Source organism: Orcinus orca, chromosome 15 (assembly GCF_937001465.1).
Source record: "Orcinus orca chromosome 15, mOrcOrc1.1, whole genome shotgun sequence".
In the NCBI taxonomy this organism is placed as follows: Eukaryota; Metazoa; Chordata; class Mammalia; order Artiodactyla; family Delphinidae; genus Orcinus; species Orcinus orca.
In genome coordinates this window covers 78,546,651-78,568,522 of record NC_064573.1, presented here as the reverse complement: position 1 = coordinate 78,568,522, position 21,872 = coordinate 78,546,651, and the positions used below count along the sequence as shown (strand labels likewise).

The 21,872-nt window shown below is 38.3% G+C and overlaps 1 protein-coding gene across 4 annotated transcripts in view; it reads left to right on the top strand.

The window, feature by feature from the left end:
* TAOK3 (TAO kinase 3) overlaps window positions 1-21,872 on the top strand; it is a 187,969-nt gene that overhangs the window by 130,644 nt on the left and 35,453 nt on the right. For all 4 annotated transcript variants that reach the window (XM_004281483.4, XM_033408667.2, XM_049698196.1 and 1 more), the window contains 4 exons: window positions 2,402-2,495; window positions 3,502-3,583; window positions 10,317-10,484; window positions 13,006-13,212. In XM_004281483.4, coding sequence (XP_004281531.1) covers window positions 2,402-2,495; window positions 3,502-3,583; window positions 10,317-10,484; window positions 13,006-13,212 — 551 coding nt within the window. The remainder of the gene's footprint in view (window positions 1-2,401; window positions 2,496-3,501; window positions 3,584-10,316; window positions 10,485-13,005; window positions 13,213-21,872) is intronic.

Sequence of the window (21,872 nt, the reverse complement as noted above, 5' to 3'; positions counted from 1 at the left end):
CCTCATTAAGTTTAGTAAACAGAACATACATTAAGTAAAGAATTACGTAAATAATTAGTTATGGTTGTGATACGTGGTAGAAAGTTAAAATATAATTTGCAATGACAGAATCTAATGGGACACCTATTCTTGAGAGGTCAGAGAAGGCTTCCCTGAGGAAATGATTGTAAGCATATAATTAGCCTTGAATAAATATTTATTAAATTAATGCAGAAATGCAACTATATTTAAGGTGAAACCTGAAGGATTGGGAAGAATTAACCAGGTAAAGTTTAGGCAACAAAAGTGAGAGGGGAGTCCAGACAGAGAAAGCAACATGTGAACCAACCTGAGCTTGGTTCTTTCAGTGAAGCAACAGATGCATGAGAAGAGGGGGGAAACACTGATTCTCAAAATGAAGTGCTGGAGGTAGCCAGGGTCATGTTAGGAAAGACCAGGAGACTATGTTTAAAGCTCTAGACTTTGTCCTAAAAATCATGGGAATCCATTGATGGTAACATGATGAGTTCCTACTTCCACATGGTTCCAATATTTGAAGTTGTCAGAAGGCCATGCTCTAGAAACTTTCTAGAATCTACCTCCTGATAAATAAAATAAACCTGAGCCTTTTTTTTTCATCTTATACATTTGAAACAGGTATAAAATCCCTTTGTCCACACTGCAGCTTTCAAATTTCCACTTGTTAACAGTTCATGTCCCTATAATAGTGGTATCCATTTGGTGAGTGTAAAGTATCCTGTTGAGAAGTTAATAAACAATATTTGTGGAATCAGAGACTGTCACATTTCAAAAGTATCAGAGATCATTTAGTCAAGACTATGAGGGGCCCCTCCAGAGTATCACTGATAAATAAGTATAGTTGCCTTCTGCTGGAACTCTGCTAATAGCTTAAAGTTCACTGCTATCAACATTATTCATTGTGGGTTTTGGGGGGGGGTTGGTTTTTCTTTGCTTTAGCACTCTGGCTTTTCACCAGTTCTTCCTTCTATGAGTAAAAATGTCTTCCCTGTTACTTTTTGTTCCCTGCCGTTAGTTCTTGTTATGTTTCTTAGAATTGCATAGAATAAGCTGAATTCACCTTTTTTTTTTTTTTTTTTGCGGTATGCGGGCCCCCCCCACCGCTGCGGCCCCTCCCGTCGCGGAGCGCAGGCTCTGGACGCGAAGGCCCAGCGGCCATGGCCCACGGGGCCAGCCGCTCCGCGGCATGCGGGATCCTCCCAGACCGGGGTGGGGGGGGGGCGGGGGGGGGGGGGCGGCACGAACCCGCGTCCCCTGCATCGGCAGGTGGACTCCCAACCACTGCGCCACCAGGGAAGCCCTGAATTCACCTTTTTAAAAGTGGTTAAGAGGAGAATCTTTACTTAAAAACCAAGGTGCTCTGATGAAACCTGAGATCACATTATGAATTTTAAAGTGGTACTATATAAAGAATCCATTAGGATAAACACAGTAGAATGAGACAGTGATTTATCTTCTGTGACATAATAACTAATAAATAGCATAAAATTAACTGTACTCAGAACTAGAACCTTATTTCTTTGGTCAACAAATGGAGCACCTAATATTTGAATAATATCTTATTACATATGCCAGAGAATAAATAAAAGAATAAGAGTATTAGGGTTATAAGATCTTGCTCTTAGAGCTTATGATTTCTTTTGAGAGAAAAGATTTGTATGTTTATATAAATGCAATAGGAGAGCACATGCCAAGTGAGCAGTCTACTAAAAGACAGCAATAGAAATTACAAACATGAGATCATGGTGGGCTGGGATGGAGTAAATCTTCTACTAAGAAGTATCTGATTCACTGAGTTTCTTCTTAGAAGGGGATGGACAAGACCTTGCTTACATTTATCCTCCTTTTCCTACCTCCTTTTTACCCTCTACCCTGACTTGTACCAGTTCATTGGCCTGGGTGTGCCTTCAAATGGTGTTTATTGAATTGAATTACTTTACCTCCCATACTGTGTTAGTGATGTTTAAGATGTTCCATTCCATCATTATCCCTTTTTTTCATTCTACTTCTCTGCTTTCTGAATTTTTTTCAATGAATACGTATTTTTTATTTTAACTAAAACACACACACACGAAGATGTTCATACCTATTGTGGGAAAACAAAGTCCAGCCTTTTGAAGATACATGTGAAAAATAAGAAAACTTTTTTTTACTCTCTTGAAGTGGGTTCTGTTAGGAGCTTTTCCAGTGTACTTTAAGATGACCAGTAGCTTCTTCTAAATGGCTATCCTGAGTGACCTTAGAGATTAAAATAAGTGGATTATGTGGCATGAGGATAATAACGAGCTATTGATTTAGTGGCACAGCTTTGCTCATAGTTCCTTATTTCTCCATCTGCCTGATGCCTTGCAAGAACTGCTTTATCGTGTTTCTTTTCTTTCAGCGGAACGGAAGCCCCCTCTTTTCAACATGAATGCAATGAGTGCCTTATATCACATTGCCCAGAACGACTCCCCCACATTACAGTCTAAGGAATGGTAAGACTGAGCTGTTGCTTTAAATTTCTAAGAGAAATCACCATATGTATTTGGCACTTTCATTAAGTTACACTTTAAATATCTGACCTAGAAAGCATTTCATTCCTTCATTGTATGTTGTGATAACTGACACTGATGCTTTATAAGCCTGAACTTTCTACACACACACACACACACACACTATATTTCTACCCTCACTATGGCTTCTACTGTGTTCTTAATGTGTGTAGGAATTGAAATTCTACTAGGTACATGCCCTGCTACCTTCCTAACCAGTCTAGTCTCTTAAGTCATGATGGTTTTGTATTGATCACCTCAGTCTTATCACTTCCTAGCAAGGATAAAGTATCCACTCTGATATCATTATTTTTCTAGTTGTCATTTTTTTTTTTTACTATATGTGTATTTAAATGTGTTGAGACAGAACATATACTATCTATTCAGAAGATATATTGTTCCTTGCTGAAAATTATGACATTTTGCTAACTATTGGGGCCACAGAGTTATAGAAAAAGGGCGATGTCAAAGAAGAGTAGACAAAATGGAATTTTCAAGAGAGAAAGTGTTTTCATCCAGAAAGCATATTCCTAGGTTCTCTGTCCCTTATGCTTCAAGTTTTACTACCTGGTTATAGGTTGTGGGTAATGGAAGAGTTACCAATTGGTCATGAAGAATATAGGCTTAAGACTTATGAGAGTTGTTATCTTTGGAGAGAAAAATGTACATAAAACCGTTGTATATAAATATAGTATTTTTCATTCTATGATATAACAATTTGACCTTGCTTATATGTTGACTAACTTGAAACTGTCCACATTCATTATCCAAAAGAATTAATTTTAGATACCTTAAACTTGAAAATGGTTCAGTTCTTCTGACATTCCAAAGTATTTTAATAAAAATCTCCTAAAATGTAAAAATTTCCCTTGGATGAAAATTATTTAAAGTGATCAGTATGTTCTACAGACCCTGATTTTATTTTCTTTCAATGTATTTGCACACACAGGACAGACTCCTTTAGGAGATTTGTTGATTACTGCTTGCAGAAAATGCCTCAGGAAAGGCCAACATCAGTGGAACTATTACGGGTAATTTTTCAAGTTTATATTTGAGGAGGGGGATTTAAAGTCATGTTGTAGTGGAATATAGTAAATCATTCCCATGGCAGCTCATCATGACAAACTGGATTAGAATATACTGCCTTGTCATTTATCCAGAGATAGTAGCTAGGCATAGAAGTAGCAAGATATGTGCTATATGTTCCCCGCAGAAAGTTTTTCCCCCATCTTTTCCCCTTTTCTTTTTTCTCCCCCTTCTTTTTGCCTTGTGACAAAGAATATTTCTCCTTGCTTTGGTCATCGTTGTGATGTTCCTGTGACTGATATCTGCATGAACTTTAATGCAGTGTTTTCAGGACAGAGACTGCCAGTGGTTCGAATACCAACTCTGGGATTTCAGTTAGGTTGTTGTCAAATCATCAGGCAATGAAGATATGTGATAAACATTTAAAACAGACATTTTCATAGCATTGCATCACACATGTTAACTGCATTCATCTGACTTAAACATAGCATTTTGGGGCTTCCCTGGTGGCACAGTGGTTGAGAGTCCGCCTGCCGATGCAGGGGACACGGGTTCGTGCCCCGGTCCGGGAAGATCCCACATGCCATGGAGCAGCTGGGCCTGTGAGCCATGGCCGCTGAGTCTGCGTGTCCGGAGCCTGTGCTCCGCAACGAAAGAGGCCACAACAGTGAGAGGCCCGCGTACCACAAAAAAAAAAACAACACATAGCATTTTTGAGCATCTCTTTTCATGTAACATTTTATTGTAGGCTTTATATACATAGGCAATGTGTTCCATTAATATCAGTGAAGTATGTGGGGGTCTTTTACAATCTAAGTATCTTTTATTGGCCACAGAATAGTCCAGGTTACTTTAATCTTTTCTGCGTATGTGTTTTTCAGCACTTTTTTGTTTGTTTCTTTGTTTGTTTTAAGAAAAACTCAGGATTCTATTGCCTAAATTTGTGAAGGTTAAAAATGTCAGCTGCCTTTATAATTGCACCTTGGCTAAGTCACAGATTCTTGGTTTAGATTTTCTTTTTTCTCAGAACTCTTATTCTGTTATTTTCTGGCTTTGAGTGTTCCTGAAGAAGTAGGTCTGAAGCTGACTAGTTTTTTACCCAGAAGTAAGTTTTTTCTTCTTGTGAGTAACAGGCCACAACAATATGGTGACAGAAGCAACAAGGCAATGGACTCTACCTTATTCTCTTTTGGTGTAGAGCTATCACATGTTCTAGACATGGACTACAGACAGCAGAACACCAGAAACACAGATAATATGTTTATTACTTTGAAGTAGACAAAGATTTAAAAAGCAGGACACAAACAGCACTGCCATAAAGAGAAAAAAATTATAAATTTGGGCTATAAATTAAGGAGAAAAAAAAATCCTCAAAGAGATACTACAAGCATTCAAAGATGATATTTTAGGGCAACAGACAACAAAAGGATATAAAAAACAAATGGGCAGAGGTAAAGAAAGAAACGAAAGAGAAAAATTTAAATATAGATTAAGGGACTTCCCTGGTGGTCCAGTGGCTAAGACTTTGCATTCCCAATGCAGGGTGTCCAGGTTTGATCCTTGGTCAGGGAACTAGAGCCTGCATGCCGCAACTAAGAGCCTGCATACCACACTAAAAGATCCTACACACGGCAATGAAGATCCCACGTGAGATCCCGTATGCCACCACAAAGACCCAGTGCTGCCAAATAAGTATATTTTTAAATAAATAAATATAGATTAAAATCATACCATAAGCAACGAACTAATATAATAAACCAACCCATTTAGGTGTTTCCAATGGTAGATAGTCTTAGGGAAATAAAATTAAATGCAAAAGAAAATTTTCAAAACATGATTATAGAGAACATGACACATGTGGAAGACAGAGGAGATATATATTCCAACCTATTATTCCTAAAGAAGAAAGCAAAACACATGGAACAGAAGATATTTAAAGATATACCTGAAGAAAACTTTTTTGGAAATAAATGTTTGGATCATTATTTGATTTGATTTACTCTTTGTTTGGTGGGCCAAATCAAGTGAGCCTACCATTTAGTCAGCAATGTTTACTGATTGTCTACTGTGTGCCAAGCACTGTTCTAAGCACTGAAAATCATACAGTGATACAAAGAAAAAGATAGTTCCTGCCCTCCTGGAACTTATATTCTAATGAAGGAGTAAGAAAACAAACAAATGATTTGATATAATATCAGAAAAATAAAGCAAGGACTGGGATAAAGAGTAGAACTTTACAAAGTTCTAAGGAAAAGAAAATGTAAACCAAGGATTTGTGACCCAGCTAAGGTGCTCTTCAATTTATAAAGGCAGCTGACATTTTCAAGCCTTTTCTTCTCTTAAAAGCTTCTTCTTAATTACTCAGTAGCAAAATCCAGCCAATCTATTGATGAAAGAAAGAGCAAGAGAGAAAGAGAAAGGGACAGAGGGAAGAAGGAAGAAAGAGTGAATTAGGAACTGGGGAAACTTGTAAAAGGACTGGTGGTGAACATTAAATTTAAGTTTGCTGTCTGATATTTATTATTTATTTACTATTTATTTATTTAGCATTGTAAAGAGACTACATTCTTCATTTTGGCTAGACAGTACACATTTTAGAAGATAAAAAAATAGTGGAAGGGAGAGAATGAAAAGTAAATCTTCCCCTTCCAGCCCCTTCTCTAGAGTTAGCAACCGGTGTCACTAATTTTGTACATGTCCTTCTAGAGATATTCTACGTATATGGAAGTAAATATTCTTTTTTATTTTTGCACCAGTGGTAGCAAACTATAAACGCTGGGTTTTTTTTTAACTTTATAGTGTGTTTTGAGTATTGTTCCATATTACTACATGAAGAACTATCTCATCCTCTCTAATGGCTCCATTATATACTCAAATGGACTGTAGTTTTTATAACCAACTCATTTATGGTGTTTGCAGTCTTTTGCTATGACAAACTGTGCTGGAATGAATATCCTTACACAGGTGTCATTTTGTACCTGTATATACAGATACCCAAAGAATAAGTTCTTAGAAGTGGAATTGCTAATCAAAGGGAATGTGGATTTTAAATTTAAATAAATATTGCCGATTTTCCACCAAAGAAGATGCCCCAATTTATGGTCCATTAACAAAGTATGAGTACCAAAACTTTTTGAGCTTCTAGTCAGATCAGTGAAAAACTTTTCTCACTGTCATTTTAGTTTGTGTTTCTCATTGTGAATTAGACTATCTTTCATATGTTGACAAGCCATTTCTATTTCCTTTTCTATGAATGCTCTACAGTCTTTGCCCATTTGTCTGTTGGGTTGTTGGGTTTTTTCCCTTATTAATTTGTAGTAGATCTTGCAAATATTTTCTTCGTATTTCTCTTTTGATATTCTTTATTCTGGGCTTTTTTGGAGAGGTCATGCAGAAATTTGTTATAAGGAATTCAACTTTTTTTTTTTCTCCAGTTGGCTATCTTGCTGTTCCCAAATACTTTTAAATAATCCATCTTTTCGTCACATTTTCTTCGTGATGTTAAAATGTCACCTTCACATAGGATTAATTTAAATAGAGAACTACAGTAAAATCATTGCTGTGGTCAAAAAGCAGAATGTAAAACTTATAAACATTGACAGTGTAAAAATTGAAAATGTAAAAATAATAACATAACTAGAAAAAAGTAGGGGTAAGAAAGAAATGTAAATGTACTAATTTTCCTGCTTTTCAGGGTAGATGGTCAATAAATTCTTAAATTGAAAGTCTTTTTTAAGTAACTCTTATGTCTTAAAGCTTTTCATAATTTTTTTTTTTCTTCCCTTAACTTTAGAGGACCCTTTAGGAACTGGTAACTCTTGGTGAAGAAATTATAACTAATGTTAAGCAATTATTTTACTTCAGACGCTTCTAATTCTATTAAACTCAAATACACCTTAATTTAATAGATTATTCTTTAAATTACCATGTGTAATAAGTTTCTCATGTAAAATTATTTCTGGGTATCCATCATTCTGAGAGAGTGAGAGAGAGAGGGAGGGAGAGTGTCTAAAATGTTATTTCATGACTTAATATTTATTTTTGGATGGTGGAATTTTGAGTGATTGACTTTCTTTTATGCATTTCTCTATTACTTAAATGTTAAAGTAAACATATTTCCAAGAACAAAGAAAGCATTCTTTGAAAATGATCTGAGAACCTTTTAACTGTATGGGTTTAGAGAACAGTGAGGGGATGGGATTGCAGGCAGAGAGAACGAGAGCTAAGACATGCAGGTGTGAAATGCACGGCACGAGGCAAGAATGATTTAGACGTAGGATGCATTGCGTGGGAAGGAGGAGAATGAGTGACTAGATTGGAACCTAGACATTCAAGCAGGAACCCCCTGTAAAGGGTCAGACTTTACGATGGAGGCAGTGAGATGTTTTTAAGATGTTGAGTATATCAGCTTTAAAAAACTTAAACAAGTAAGGGTTTAATTACCTCACGCAATAAGAAGTCCAGGACATTGGGAAAGCAGTCCAGTGATGTAAGCAGCTCAACAGCTCCTCCTATCTCCCTAATTTACCCTCCTTAGTATGTGGCTTTTGTCTTCTTGGTCACAAAATGGCTCCCCATCTCCAGGACTCAGTTTTATTCCTGGCAAGAGAAAGGCAGGGCACAGAGCAAAACAAGCGCCTTCTTTTCTTGTGTCTTGCTTTTTATTCTGGAAAACAAAGCCTTCCTCTGGGGCTTCTGCCTATATCTCATTGGCCAGAACTATTGGTCACGCTATTAACTGCAAAGAAGGGTGGAGTCCAACTTCTTTTACTTTCTACTGCTTACAAGAAAGGAAGGTGAGGAAAAGAGGTTGGAATGGAGGATAAATGGGCCACAGTGTCTGTCACAACAAATGATATGGTCAAATAAGTGGTAGAACACCAGAAAACAAACCCCCAGGTAAAGAAACCTGGGTTGCAGCTCTAGTTCTTCCACTGTTTAGCTGTGTAAATCACTTAACCTCTCTGGGCCTAAATTTCCTCACCTTGGAAATAAAAGAATTTCTAAGAGTTATTCCTGCTCTAAAATTCAGTATCCTAGGTTACAGCTTGAAGTTTACTAAAAACTGATTTGCTCTTATCTAATTGCAGGCACTGGAGTAGCAAAATAATTTACTTTCTCCCTTTCGTTCTCCTCTTGAAATATGCAGGCTACGCTTCCTTCTGGGAATGGTGTTTCATTTTCAGAAAGGACTCTGCATAGGAAGAGATATTTTATAAAAACGGGAGCAAAAGCCACAATTCCCCGGACAGCAAAGTCAGGGTGAAGAACCACAAGACATATAGATTTTTTTCTCACAGTGGTCCTGCTCCTCTTTTATATCTGTTTAACTTACAAAGATATTAAATCTATTCCATCATCTAAGGCTACCACATTACGTCTCATTTTCCCAATATCTTCAAATTATAATTTCACATAAGTGAATTTTCCACATAACTGAAACTTTTCCTTTAAAAAACAAAATTCCCTCCTACTTTTGATCATTTTCTGTGGTAATCTTGTCAAAATATATGATGTGCTTCTCTGCCTTCTTGAAGAAAGTATAATGAATATAATTTCTCTTCTTGATGGTTCAGAAACAATAGCATTTCACGAAGTCTTGTAGTATAAAAGGACTGTATGAAGAGCATTTGCCCCTTTGCAAACTAGCCCACAAACCTTGGTTCTTTCTTATTTGGTTGGTTGGTTGGTGTATTAATCGTGGACTTCCCCTCTCTCTACTGTCAGGCAGTCAGAGAACTTTCAAAGGTCTCTTCTTTCGGCAACAAGTAACCCTCTAACAGTTCTCAGTCCTTTATTCTCCCACTTTTGTTCCCTCTTTCTGAATGCTGTAGACTGAGAAACCAGGAAGCCAGAATATCTTAGAGATCGTTGATAATATTGAAAGTGAAGCCCGTTTATACCAAGAAAAACTGAAGGACTTTGGGGCGGATATTTTTACTTCTCAGAGACCCTTTTCCCTTATTTCTGGTTATACAGCTCTGTAAAGAGAAGATAAAGTTGCCAGAATTCTGACTTCTGGATATATGGAATAGCTGCCATATTTTCAAGCATACACTATATATGACCACAGAAATAGAAAACAAAATATACACAAGTCTGGTTTTGTTTTTTTTTTGCGGTACGCGGGCCTCTCACTGTTGCGGCCTCTCCCGTTGCAGAGCACAGGCTCTGGACGTGCAGGCTCAGCGGCCATGGCTCATGGGCCCAGCCGCTCCACGGCATGTGGGATCTTCCCGGACCGGGACACGAACCCGTGTCCCCTGCATCAGCAGGCGGACTCTCAACCACTGCGCCACCAGGGAAGCCCCACAAGTCTGTTTTTAAAAGGGTAGCATAGGGTGGGGAAGAGGATTGAGGCAGATTATAAGAAGAATATTCTATACTCTGCATTCTTTTGCTTATTATGTAGTTTCAGATTTGAAAGTCACAAGCTCTCAGCTACTATTTAAAGTTCTAGTCATTGTCACTACTTTTATGGTAAAGTAAACCTCAAGAATTCTCGAGTAAATTCTAGGACAAGTCCACAAAATGGGGCTTGAGGAAGAAGAGAAAAGCATAGTTATTGCTCTATGAGATTTATAAAGATGACAGGCTACATGAAATGAGAATCATATCTTGTTATTTCTTCAAAATCCACAGAGCTGTTTTATGTCTATTTACTTTTGTATCTAAATCTAGCACCTAAAAATATGTCTCCTCATTATCAGTTTCTGTTTTTTCTCCTCCCTCAATTAGCATGACTTTGTTCGACGAGACCGGCCACTACGTGTCCTAATTGACCTCATACAGAGGACAAAAGATGCTGTTCGTGAGCTAGATAACCTACAGTACCGGAAAATGAAAAAAATCCTTTTCCAAGAGACACGAAATGGACCCTTGAATGAGTCACAGGAAGATGAAGAAGTAGGTTGAGTTTATTTTAGCAGGCACTTATAGAATGCCTACTATGTGAAAATGTTCTGGACCAGCGCGCTATGAAAAACACTTTGGGGAATAACAGTGTAATTGATGTTCTCTGCCTTAAGAGACATGCAGAGTTGCAGAAGAGACATTCATAAAATAACTCTTATATAAGGCGAAATATGAAAAATGCTGTAGAGGGAGAGCACACGGCAGGGGCCATAGTGGGGAGAGAAAAAGTCATCAGCTGGTGGGGATTAGTGAAGAGGTGGGCCGTTTCTGACAGGCAGGCCTAGGGCATTTTAGACTCAGGGAAGTGCGGTGCTTTAGGAAGATTATCCTGGCATCAGAGTGTAAGATGGATTTGAATAGGTAACATTCTGGATAATAATCCATGCAAGAGGCAGTAAAGGTAGTGTCTATGGGAATCAGGGGAAAAGGAACACTTAAGAAACACTGTAGAGGTAGATTTGATAATACAGTGCTTCTCATTGACAGTGACAGATGAGGAGGAATTTACGGTGACTCTGAGCATTTGAGCCTAGGTGACTAGAGTATGTCAATACCAAGAACAGAGAAAAAGAACCGAGGAGAAAGAGGAGGTTAAGCATGATTTCAGTTTGATGCCTACTGAGTCTTAATTTCCTGGCATCATATGCTACTGACACAGTGTACAGATGGAGGTTTTAAAGGAAGATGACTTTCTGGTTTCTCATTCAAATAACTTAAGAAGGATTGGTCGAAGGGAAGGGTAATGACAATTGGGACACCTGAACGGAGATATCTAGCATTTGGTTGGGAAATACAGATCCAGAACATAAGAAAGAGGTCTGGGTAAAGGATAGTTGGATGGGGGTCAAGGACATTAAAATGATGATGAATCAAGGAGCTGAATGTAGAATGAGACGAGGGTCCATGCCACACAAGAAGAGGGAGACCTGGTTGATAAAGGCGTCACAGATGTTACTGAGCGTACACAGCTTCAAGGAGGGAGCAGCCAATACCATCAGATGCCACAGAGCAGTCAAGTTACATAAGGACCAAAAACAGTGTTAACTGGGTTTTACAAGTAGGGCCTTCTTGATGACCTTAGTAAAAGTAGTTTTACAGGAATAGTTAGGATAAATAGTAGATTACCATGGGTTGTAGAATAAATGGGAAGTGACAAGGCAGAGATAGCAAAAGTTGGTTATTTTAAGATTCGTAAATTTGGCCAAGAAGGAAAAGTGACAAAGGGCAGTAGGTAGAAAGGTATATACATATAGGGCAGCCCTCTTCATATTTATATGCAGAAGGAAAGGAGCCAGGACAGAGGCATTGGAGATAGAGGAAAGAGATGCAGTTAAAGAAGTAGGATCTCAGGAAGTACATAACAGTAAGAGCATTAGTGCAGGGATTAGCCTTGAACAAAAGAAAGAACTCCTCTTCCTCTAAAAATAGATTAAAAAATAGGAAAAGAATGAAGAATGAGTTTTAGTTTAGCTTTTTAATATAAAAGAAAATAAAATTATTTTATCAATAATTATAAAAATGGAATTAAGAAAGCTGAATTGGAATATAAAGTCTCTTGATTGCATATATACAAATGAGCCCTTTTAATTGGGAAAATAAATCTATTAAAAATATAATGTATTATCTATCATTTTAAATTACCCAAATTACCTTTGTCAGTGATTCCTTATATTACCATGGCTAAGTAACAATTCATTAAAGTTATGTATGTACAGCATGGTTCTTTGAAAATAGGGGTTTTTTGGAGCTAAGTTTCTTTAATTATATTATTTAATCTTGTATCGAAAGATATCCCACTGTGATGGATAAATTATATGTTCTGATTATTTTATCACTTCTCAAATAGTAGTCTTTGGACGAGTAGTGATGAATACCAGTATTACTTGACAGATATATTTAATAAGATTACAGAGGTAAGCATGATAGAATTGCCTGAGGGAGGCAGAATTTAATTACCTGTCCAGGACAGTAGAATTAATATCCCTGCTTAGATATGAAGTTACTCAGTAATGACTTGCAAAGGACCATATTGTTTGTCAAATCTCTGAAAGCTCTCTTCACTCGCTTTGAGTTTCAAGTGACGACTGCCGTGTTTGTAGATATCCTAGAGGTCCCCTGTTCAGTAGCCTGCGGTCTTTCCCTAGCACCCTGATGTTCCTGAAGGTCTCTCAGAAACCTGGCCTGGTTCTGATTACTGAATAGCAATACAATAATATGATAGTCACATATCAGAGGAAAAGTCGCATATGACAGAGGAAAGCCCTGGCATAGCAGCATTTGGAGCCTTATGACCCATGCCCAGAATAGCCCCTGTGGAAGGCATAGAAGTGAATTGAAGGTGTCAGAAAATGGTAGGGGAGTAGTGGAGCCACTACATTAAAAGTTTATCCTTGCAGATTTGGCAGAAAAGCAACTTGGCACTGCAAAATTGAGTGTACTTAATAGCTTAGTCAATGGATTGGTACTTTATCTCCAGTCATTTTTTTTTAACCCAAGTGCCCCATTTTTATAGGACAGCGAACATGGAACCAGCCTGAGCAGGGAATTGGACAGCCTGGGCAGCAACCATTCCATCCCAAGCATGTCTGTGAGCACAGGCAGCCAGAGCAGCAGTGTGAACAGCATGCAGGAGGTCATGGATGATAGCAGCTCGGAGCTTGTCATGATGCATGATGATGAAAGCCCAGTAAATTCCAGTTCCTCTGTTGTGCACAGGAAGGTAAGTTTCATGGTCCCCTTCACAGCACTAGGCTTTGCCAATCATAATGAAGCCAGCTCAGGTCACTTAGCATCCAGATATTTTAGTTCCCCTTTCACAACTGAAATGTGGGACTCAACCTAGCACACAATAGTTCTTTTATGGTAAAAAGATAATGTAGGACTAGGCAAGTTGTATCTGTGCCTATTTCTTTTATTATTATTTATTTATTTATTGGCTGCGTTGGGTCTTCATTGCTGTGCATGGGCTTTCTCTAGTTGTGGCGAGTGGGGCTACTCTTTGTTGCAGTGCACGGGCTCCTCATTGTGGTAGCTTCTCTTTGTCGCACAGCATGGGCTCTACTCACACGGGCTCAGTAGTTGTGGCCAACGAGCTCTAGAGCACAGGCTCAGTAGTTGTGGCACATGGGCTTAGTTGCTCCATGGCATGTGGAATCTTCCCCAACCAGGGCTCGAACCCTTGTCCCCTGCACTGGCAGGTGGAGTTTTAACCACTGCACCACAAGGGAAGTCCCTATGTACTTATTTTAATAAGTATCAGTGATCACAGTCTAATTCCAGTAGGTGAGCAAGTTTAAGAATTTTTTTCACTGTTAAGTGTGCATTTTTCTTGGGAAAAAAGGAAATTGAACAGGTAACGATGGAAGGCATGAGAAAACATATTGGTGCCTAGTCATGAATAGTGGAGGGATTACATTTATTTTCTGAACTGATTAACTTATTCATTTATTCAACAAACATTGGTGGGGACCTTTATTATCTGGTAGGAACTATGGTAGGCCCTGTGGATACAGACAAAACAGACATGATGCCTTCATGGAGCTTATTATCTGTGGGGGAGAGTAAGCAAATAATCACACAAGTAACTTTATCATGTAATTATAAAACTTATTCTGGGTAAAAGGAGGACTTAATCTAGCAGGGAGTAGGGGAAAGTCTCCCCAGTAAAGTGACATTCAAGCTGAAACTTCAGAAACAAATAGAAGTTAGCTACCTTGGGGTGAAAGATTGGGGTGAGTCAGGAAGCAGCATGTACAAAGGCCCTGTGACAAAAGGAACTTTGTATGTTCAAGGAAGAAGGGAAGGATCTGAGAGATTAGAGTTTGGTGAACTACATAGAAAGTGAATTAAGACCAGAGAGACAGCAAGGACCCAGATTATTAGAAAACCATAAAAGCATTTTGAGGAAAGGAGTGATAGCATGCAGATGCGGAAATCTGCTAAGAGTTCAGCATTGTCAGCTGTCCTTCTTTGAACTTGGGCAAGTGGTCATGTATTTGAAAGGTTGAAAAGAAGGTTTTGCTGGGCTCTCTTTTTGGAAGGAGCTATCATGGATGCTGATAGAGATCGACTTTTTCCTTTCCGTTACCTCTGGGGCTCCGTGGGGATAGAGAGCAAAAGAAAAGGAATTCTGCTGGATCTTTTTACTCCAGGACCTCTCAAATGAGCACCCAAAATTAGAAGAGAGACTCTACTGGCATAATCAACAAGAAAAAAGACGCTGGTCTTGAACTCATTGGGGGTTTTAATTTTAATTTTTACATGCCAGTATAGAGCTTTCTTGTAATAATATGGGCCTTTCAATACTTTTTTCTCCTTGGTGTAATCAGCTAAGAAAACCAGATGTTAATTTATAGTCTGAAATATCAACTGAGTAAAAGGGCAACCCACAGAATGGGAGAAAATATTTGCAAATCATCTATCTTATAAAGGATTAATATCCAGCATATATAGAGAACTCCTAAAACTCAACAACAGCGAAAAAACAACCTGAATCAAAAATGAGCAAAGGGGCTTCCCTGGTGGCGCAGTGGTTAAGAGTCTGCCTGCAGATGCAGGGGACACAGGTTCGTGCCCTGGTCCGGGAAGATCCCACATGCCACGGAGCGGCTGGGCCCGTGAGCCATGGCCGCTGAGCCTGTGCGTCCGGAGCCTGTGCTCCGCAACGGGAGAGGCCACAACAGTGAGAGGCCCGCTTACCGCAAAAAAAAAAAAAAAAAAATGAGCAAAGGACTTGAATCAACATTTCTCCAAAGAAGATATAAAAATGGCCAGTAAGCACATGAAAAGATGCTCAACATCATTAATTATTAAGGAATTCTAATCAAAACTACAGTGAAATACCACCTCACACACATTAGGGGATGGCTACTATTAAAAAAAAACATCATATAACAAGTGTTGGTGAGGATGTGGAGAGATTGGAACCCTGGTGCACTATTGGTGAGAATGGAAAAGGGTGCAGCCACTGTGGAAAATGGTATGGTGGTTCCTCAAAAAATTAAAAATAAAATTACCATATGATCCAGCAATTCCGTTTCTCAGTATATATCCTAAAGCATTGAAAGCAGGGTCTCAAAGAGATTTTTGTACACTCATGTTTATAGCAACATTATTCACAACAGCAAAGAGGTGGAAGCAATGTAAATGTCCATTGACAGATGAATGAATAAACAAAATGTGGTATATATGTACAATGGAGTATTATTCAACCTTTAAAAGGAAGGAAATTCTGCCATATGCTACAATATGGATGAACTGAGAAGACATTATGCTAAGTGAAATAAATGTGCCAGTCACAAAGAGACAAATACTCTATGGCTCTTAGGGTACAGAATCATAGACAGAAAGTATATGACTACCATTGGTAGTCAGAATCATAGACAGAAAGTATAATGATGGTTACTAGGGATTGGGGGAGGGGATAAATGGGGAATTGTTATTTAATGGGTACAGAGCTTCAGTTTTACAAGGAGAAAAGAGTTATGGGAATGGATGATGGTGACAGTTATACACCATTATAAGTGTATTAGCACTGAACTGTACACTTAAAAATAATTAAGATGGTAACTATGTGTATTTTACCACAATGAAAAAAGGAAAAAACTATAAGCAGGCTACAAGAATAGAATATATTATATATAAAAACAATATTAAATAATGGTATCTCTTCATGAAACCCATTTTAGTCCTATACCTGAGCTTAAAATTATATTATCTTTATTTCTCACACCAGTCAGAATGGCCATCATCAGAAAATCTAGAAACAATAAATGCTGGAGAGGGTGTGGAGAAAAGGGAACACTCTTGCACTGCTGGTGGGAATGTGAATTGGTACAGCCACTATGGAGAACAGTATGGAGGTTCCTTAAAAAACTATAAATAGAACTACCATATGACCCAGCAATCCCACTACTGGGCATATACCCTGAGAAAACCATAATTCAAAAAGAGTCATGTACCAAAATGTTCATTGCAGCTCTATTTACAATAGCCTGGAGATGGAAACAACCTAAGTGTCCATCAACAGATGAATGGATAAAGAAGATGTGGCACATATATACAATGGAATATTACTCAGCCATAAAAAGAAACGAAATTGAGCTATTTGTAATGAGGTGGATAGACCTGGAGTCTGTCATACAGAGTGAAGTAAGTCAGAAAGAGAAAGACAAATACCATATGCTAACACATATATATGGAATTTAAGGGAAAAAAAATGTCATGAAGAACCTAGGGGTAAGACAGGAATAAAGACACAGACCTACTAGAGAATGGACTTGAGGATATGGGAAGGGGGAAGGGTAAGCTGTGACAAAGCGAGAGAGAGGCATGGACATATATACACTACCAAACGTAAAATAGATAGCTAGTGGGAAGCAGCCGCATAGCACAGGGAGATCAGCTCAGTGCTTTGTGACCACCTAGAGGAGTGGGATAGGGAGGGTGGGAAGGAAGGAGACACAAGAGGGAAGAGACATAGGGATATATGTATACGTATAACTCATTCACTTTGTTATAAAGCAGAAACTAACACATACATACACACAAAAAGAAATTTTCTGTTTTAATGAAAAAAAATTATATTATCTTTAAACACAATAGAAGTCAATTATTCAGAAGTTTCATTATTTGTTGGTTCACTTGAATTCCTAAAAGTTTTCCACTTAGGAACATAAAGTAGGATCTTAAACTCTCAGTAGAAAGTTTTATATAGTAGACTATAGGAATGAGGAAACTAGTTTAAAGTTCTGTCTGCCACTGTTAGTTTTATTTTACTTTGGACAAGTCACAAACCTCTCTGGGCCTAATTTTCTCCATCTGTAAAATAAGGAGTTGTTCTGTATGATTTCCAAGGTCGCTTCCAGCTCTGAAATTTTGTGCTCAGGAGCAAGCTTCATCCATGCCTCACTCAGGACAAGGTGTACTTTTATCTCCTACATTATGTATTTGGATTCCACTTAAGATTTCACTTGAAAAGGCTTTTTTTCCCTAAAAGCCAGTGCCTGGATCAGTCCCTTCTCCATGTAGATGCGATGGTAGCTACACTGTATTACGTGTAGGTATGGGTAACGTGTTGCCTGTGGGATTCTCCAGGAAGCAGAGCTGAGATGGTTTAGCACAGCAGGATCTTGTTTTGTTTTGTTTTGTTTTAATTAGGAAGTCCCTTTGGGGTCAACACCTGTGGGAGGGAAGAGAAAGAAGCAGCACTGGGCAGAGGGCAGAGTTGAACCGAGATGCATTCCAATGGCAGCCTCAGCCAACCCCTCCAGGGAACTCTGGAGCTAAACTGGGCCAGAGTGGCCAGGGCTAGATCAGTCATTGCATATGCGGAACCTGGGAAGGGTGCAGACTTGGACAAGGCTGCTCTCTCTGCAGCCTGTAGGAGAACTGACAGCCAAAGACGATTGCCGACAACAACTCCTTCCTTTAAAGGGGGATCTGGGCGGTGCATTTCTGGGTCTGTTGTAATTTGTGACCACAAAGGAAAAAAAAAAGCAATCATTACTGTTTTATGAAACATTTTCCAGTTTTGTGTTTCTAGAATCTTAGAAAAGCCTATACATCACTAAATTATCTTTTTTTTTTTTTTCTTCTTTTTGTGGCACACGGGCCTCTCACTGTTGTGGCCTCTCCCGTTGCGGAGCACAGGCTCCGGACGCGCAGGCTCAGCGGCCATGGCTCACGGGCCCAGCTGCTCCGCGGCATGTGGGATTTTCCCGGACCGGGGCACGAACCCGTGTCCCCTGCATCGGCAGGCGGACTCTCAACCACTGCGCCACCAGGGAAGCCCAAATTATCATTTTATAAACAATGTTCTACCCATTATCTCATTATCCTATTTTATTTTCTTTTTAATACTTGTCACTATCTAAAATTATATTATGTACTGATTTATCTATTATTTCATGAGTAGAGTGTAAATTTCATCATGGCTAAAACTATACTTACCTTGTCCTGCACTGTATCTCAACACCTAGAACAGTGCCTGGCACAGCATAGGCTATAAAATGAATAAGTAAATAACTATGGAATGAATGAGGAACAGACAAAAAGTACACAGTGAATGAACTAAATACCAGATACTAAACACCATCCTGTTTTGGTTCACTGAACATAATGGATTAAAATGGTTAAATAGTATTAAATATCTTTATGGTTTGAAAGATTAAATAGATTTTCTCCAATAATAGTACTCTAGACAATAAGAACATGCTTAATAAATATCAAAATATAAGAATAAGAGTGGAGGATTTTTTTCCCCACCCTTGACTGTTACAATAAAGACTGCAGACATATCCTAAATTAGTTAAATCATATATATGACCAGATGACCATTTTATATAGGAAGTAAACTTACTTTTAAAGGCCATGTGTAACTGGTAAGGGCATGGTTTGCAATTAACTGTTCTGCATCCAGAATAAAGATGCCCTGATTTTAAGAGGACAGTTCTATCACAGATCAAGTCCAAAAAATATAAAGTGGGACACTGAAAATTTTCCTTTAATATCAGGATTTCAGGTTGCTTCTCTACAATCTTTGCCTCTACTCTGGTCTTTCCCAGGCCCTGAAGGGATCCTAATCTAATCTTCCCTTTGAGCAAGAATGATTTGATAAGTCTAAAGGTATATTCTGACAAAATAAACTTTAAGCACTTATTTCTTTTCCTCTTGCTAGTGTTGCCACACTGCTTTTTCCAATAGCAAGAATATCACCTCATCTCTAGACTGTTAGCTCCTCGAGGACATCTCTCTTCACGTACCACCTAGATGGGTGTCTGTCACATAGTAAGCACTCAATAAGATGTTTTGTGAACTAAAATGAAGATGAACTTTTATAAGACACAACTCTACACCTCAGTTCTTGATTATTCACAAATGAGTCCAGGGCAAACTCTTAATCCAGATTAGTTTTTTTTGCTGTAGCCTAGGCTGCCTCTGAGCCTCCACCATACACCTTAAAACCATTGGGTGTACAGCAGTAGCAAACAGATTTTAATATCGTCCTAAGCAACAAAGTCTATTTTTTTAATTTGTCAATTAAAAGTTATACTTTTATTTTGTTTAAGTCTAAAATCAATTACTGTTACTTGCTGCTGCCTTCTGTTAATATAGATCACGAGACTTTAATATATTAAAACTCTTTGTTTATTAATCAATTTGTTGTTTCTAGTATGCCTAATGAACTCTAGTCATCATGGCCCTCTTTTAGAGATTATTTTTAAAAAATCATTCTCTTCTAACTCCTGAAGCTTTACTTGACCCTTCCTATTAGTCAATGTTAGTGGGGTTTTCTTTTCCCCCTTCTTTAAAAATAGAACAGCTTTCACCATTTTCGTGGGAGGAAAAAAAGAGAAATGTCCTTGAGGGGATAGGATGTTCTAGTTTAATTTTCACTTGCTTCAGTGGCCTTTGCTGTTATTTTTGCTGAAGAGAGGGGCAGGTTCTTTGACTCAACTCACATTTGGCAGAGTAAAAGTAAATTAACATATGAAGGCAATGTTTCTTAAACAGAGCGGTCATACAAAACACCTCTCTATAGTAACATCTTTATCCTCAGCGTTCTGCTAGTCATTTTCTCTCCCCAATAGCTGTCCTTCCAGGTGAAGATATCCTTTTCCATCTTCTCGCCTTCCTCTGGCCCCAGCTTTTGATAGCTGTACCTGCTTAGGCAATCATTTAATCATTTTGAACAAAATGAAAGAGATGGTGGGTTTGCTGATCCCTTCTCCACAGCGTGAAAAGTATGGGAATCTATAAAAAGACGTCTCGTCACCAGAAAAAAAGCCATTTTTAGACCCACTCCCCCGCCACCGGCCCCGCCCCGCCATGTAAAGGTGTGCTTGTGTGTGTGTCACTGTTTTGCGACTTCCTTAGAGTACAGGGTGGCAGGTTTTTATGAAATACAAATTTGAATTCTGTTAAATAATAACAAAGAAAATGTCATTTCTCCAGAATCTCCTCAGACCTATATTCTTGAGCTTATTTATTCAGCAAACTTTTTTTTTGAATGCCCACAAAGTATCAAGCACTATGCTAGGTGCTGGGAAGACAGATTTTTCAAACCACATTTACTCTGCCTTCAAAAAGCTCACAGTCTCAGGGGCTTCCCCAGTGGCGCAGTGGTTGAGAGTCCGCCTGCCGATGCAGGGGACACGGGTTCGTGCCCCGGTCCGGGAAGATCCCACATGCCGTGGAGCAGCTGGGCCCGTGAGCCATGGCCACTGAGCCTGCGCGTCCGGAGCCTGTGCTTCACAACGGGAGAGGCCACAACAGTGAGAGGCCCGCATACCACAAAAAAAAAAAAAAAAAAAAGCTCATAGTCTCATACAAAGGCGAGTATAAGTATGATGAGGAGTGTGATAAAGGTATACGAACAGCATAACAGAGTCCAGTAGAGTGGTTTCCAAGGTTAATTTCAAGTTAACCTAGAAACTCTGAACAAGTGACCACAATATGAATCCTCATTTCGGAAGCATAAATAGTCAGACATTTAGGGAAAAACTTCTAAATAAAAGTAAAGCCCTTTGTCCAGGAAATAATAGTAAAGTTTTTAATCTGAAGAAGTTTTACTTTTTATAAAGAAAGGACATTATAAATTTACCAGGTTAACACAGACTTACTTAAAACTGGTCCCCAATTCATATTGGTATTTCAAAGAGCTATTTTGTTCGTTCCTGGATGAGAATATTTTAAGGATAAATTATAAACAAGTCATATATTTTGTCTTGGTAAGGTAGAACATGATATTTGTTCTTAAACTTCTGAAATCATTCTTCAACATCAAAGAAGATGTTGGTCCTCTCATCAACATTTTAAATCATATGCAGCGGTGCTTAACTGCGTAAAATAGCAAATTCACCTTTTCCAGTATTGATCGTAAAATGTGTTCAGGTCGGAAACTCTGGGAGGCAAGTATAGTCATTTTCAAAGGGGCTTCTACTCAAAGGGGTGATGTAACCAACAGACCACATACCCAGTAAAGCTGATAGTTTAATTTGTTCTTACTTGCTTCTCAATTCACATTGCCCTCATTTTTAAATTGCTTCATTATTTAAGTCGTCTGCAGAGTTTTGAACTTGTTTTAAGCAATGGTGTTGAATATTTTAAAATTTATTTCCCTATGCACCTGAATATCCACTGTTAGACTAAAATATTGCCTCATCCTGTGGTCTCTTGTATAATATTTGGAGACTTAGTGTTGGTGATCTGTTATGAAGCTAGTACAAAAACTAAGAAATTTTTTAATAAAATTTTTTTTTAATTTTAAGGAGATGCAAGGGATTATACTTTTAGCATTAGCATTATTTATTTTATTTAAAGTAGATTAAAATTTTTTGACCTCTTCTCTCAGACTAACTTCTAAAATAGCATTATTTT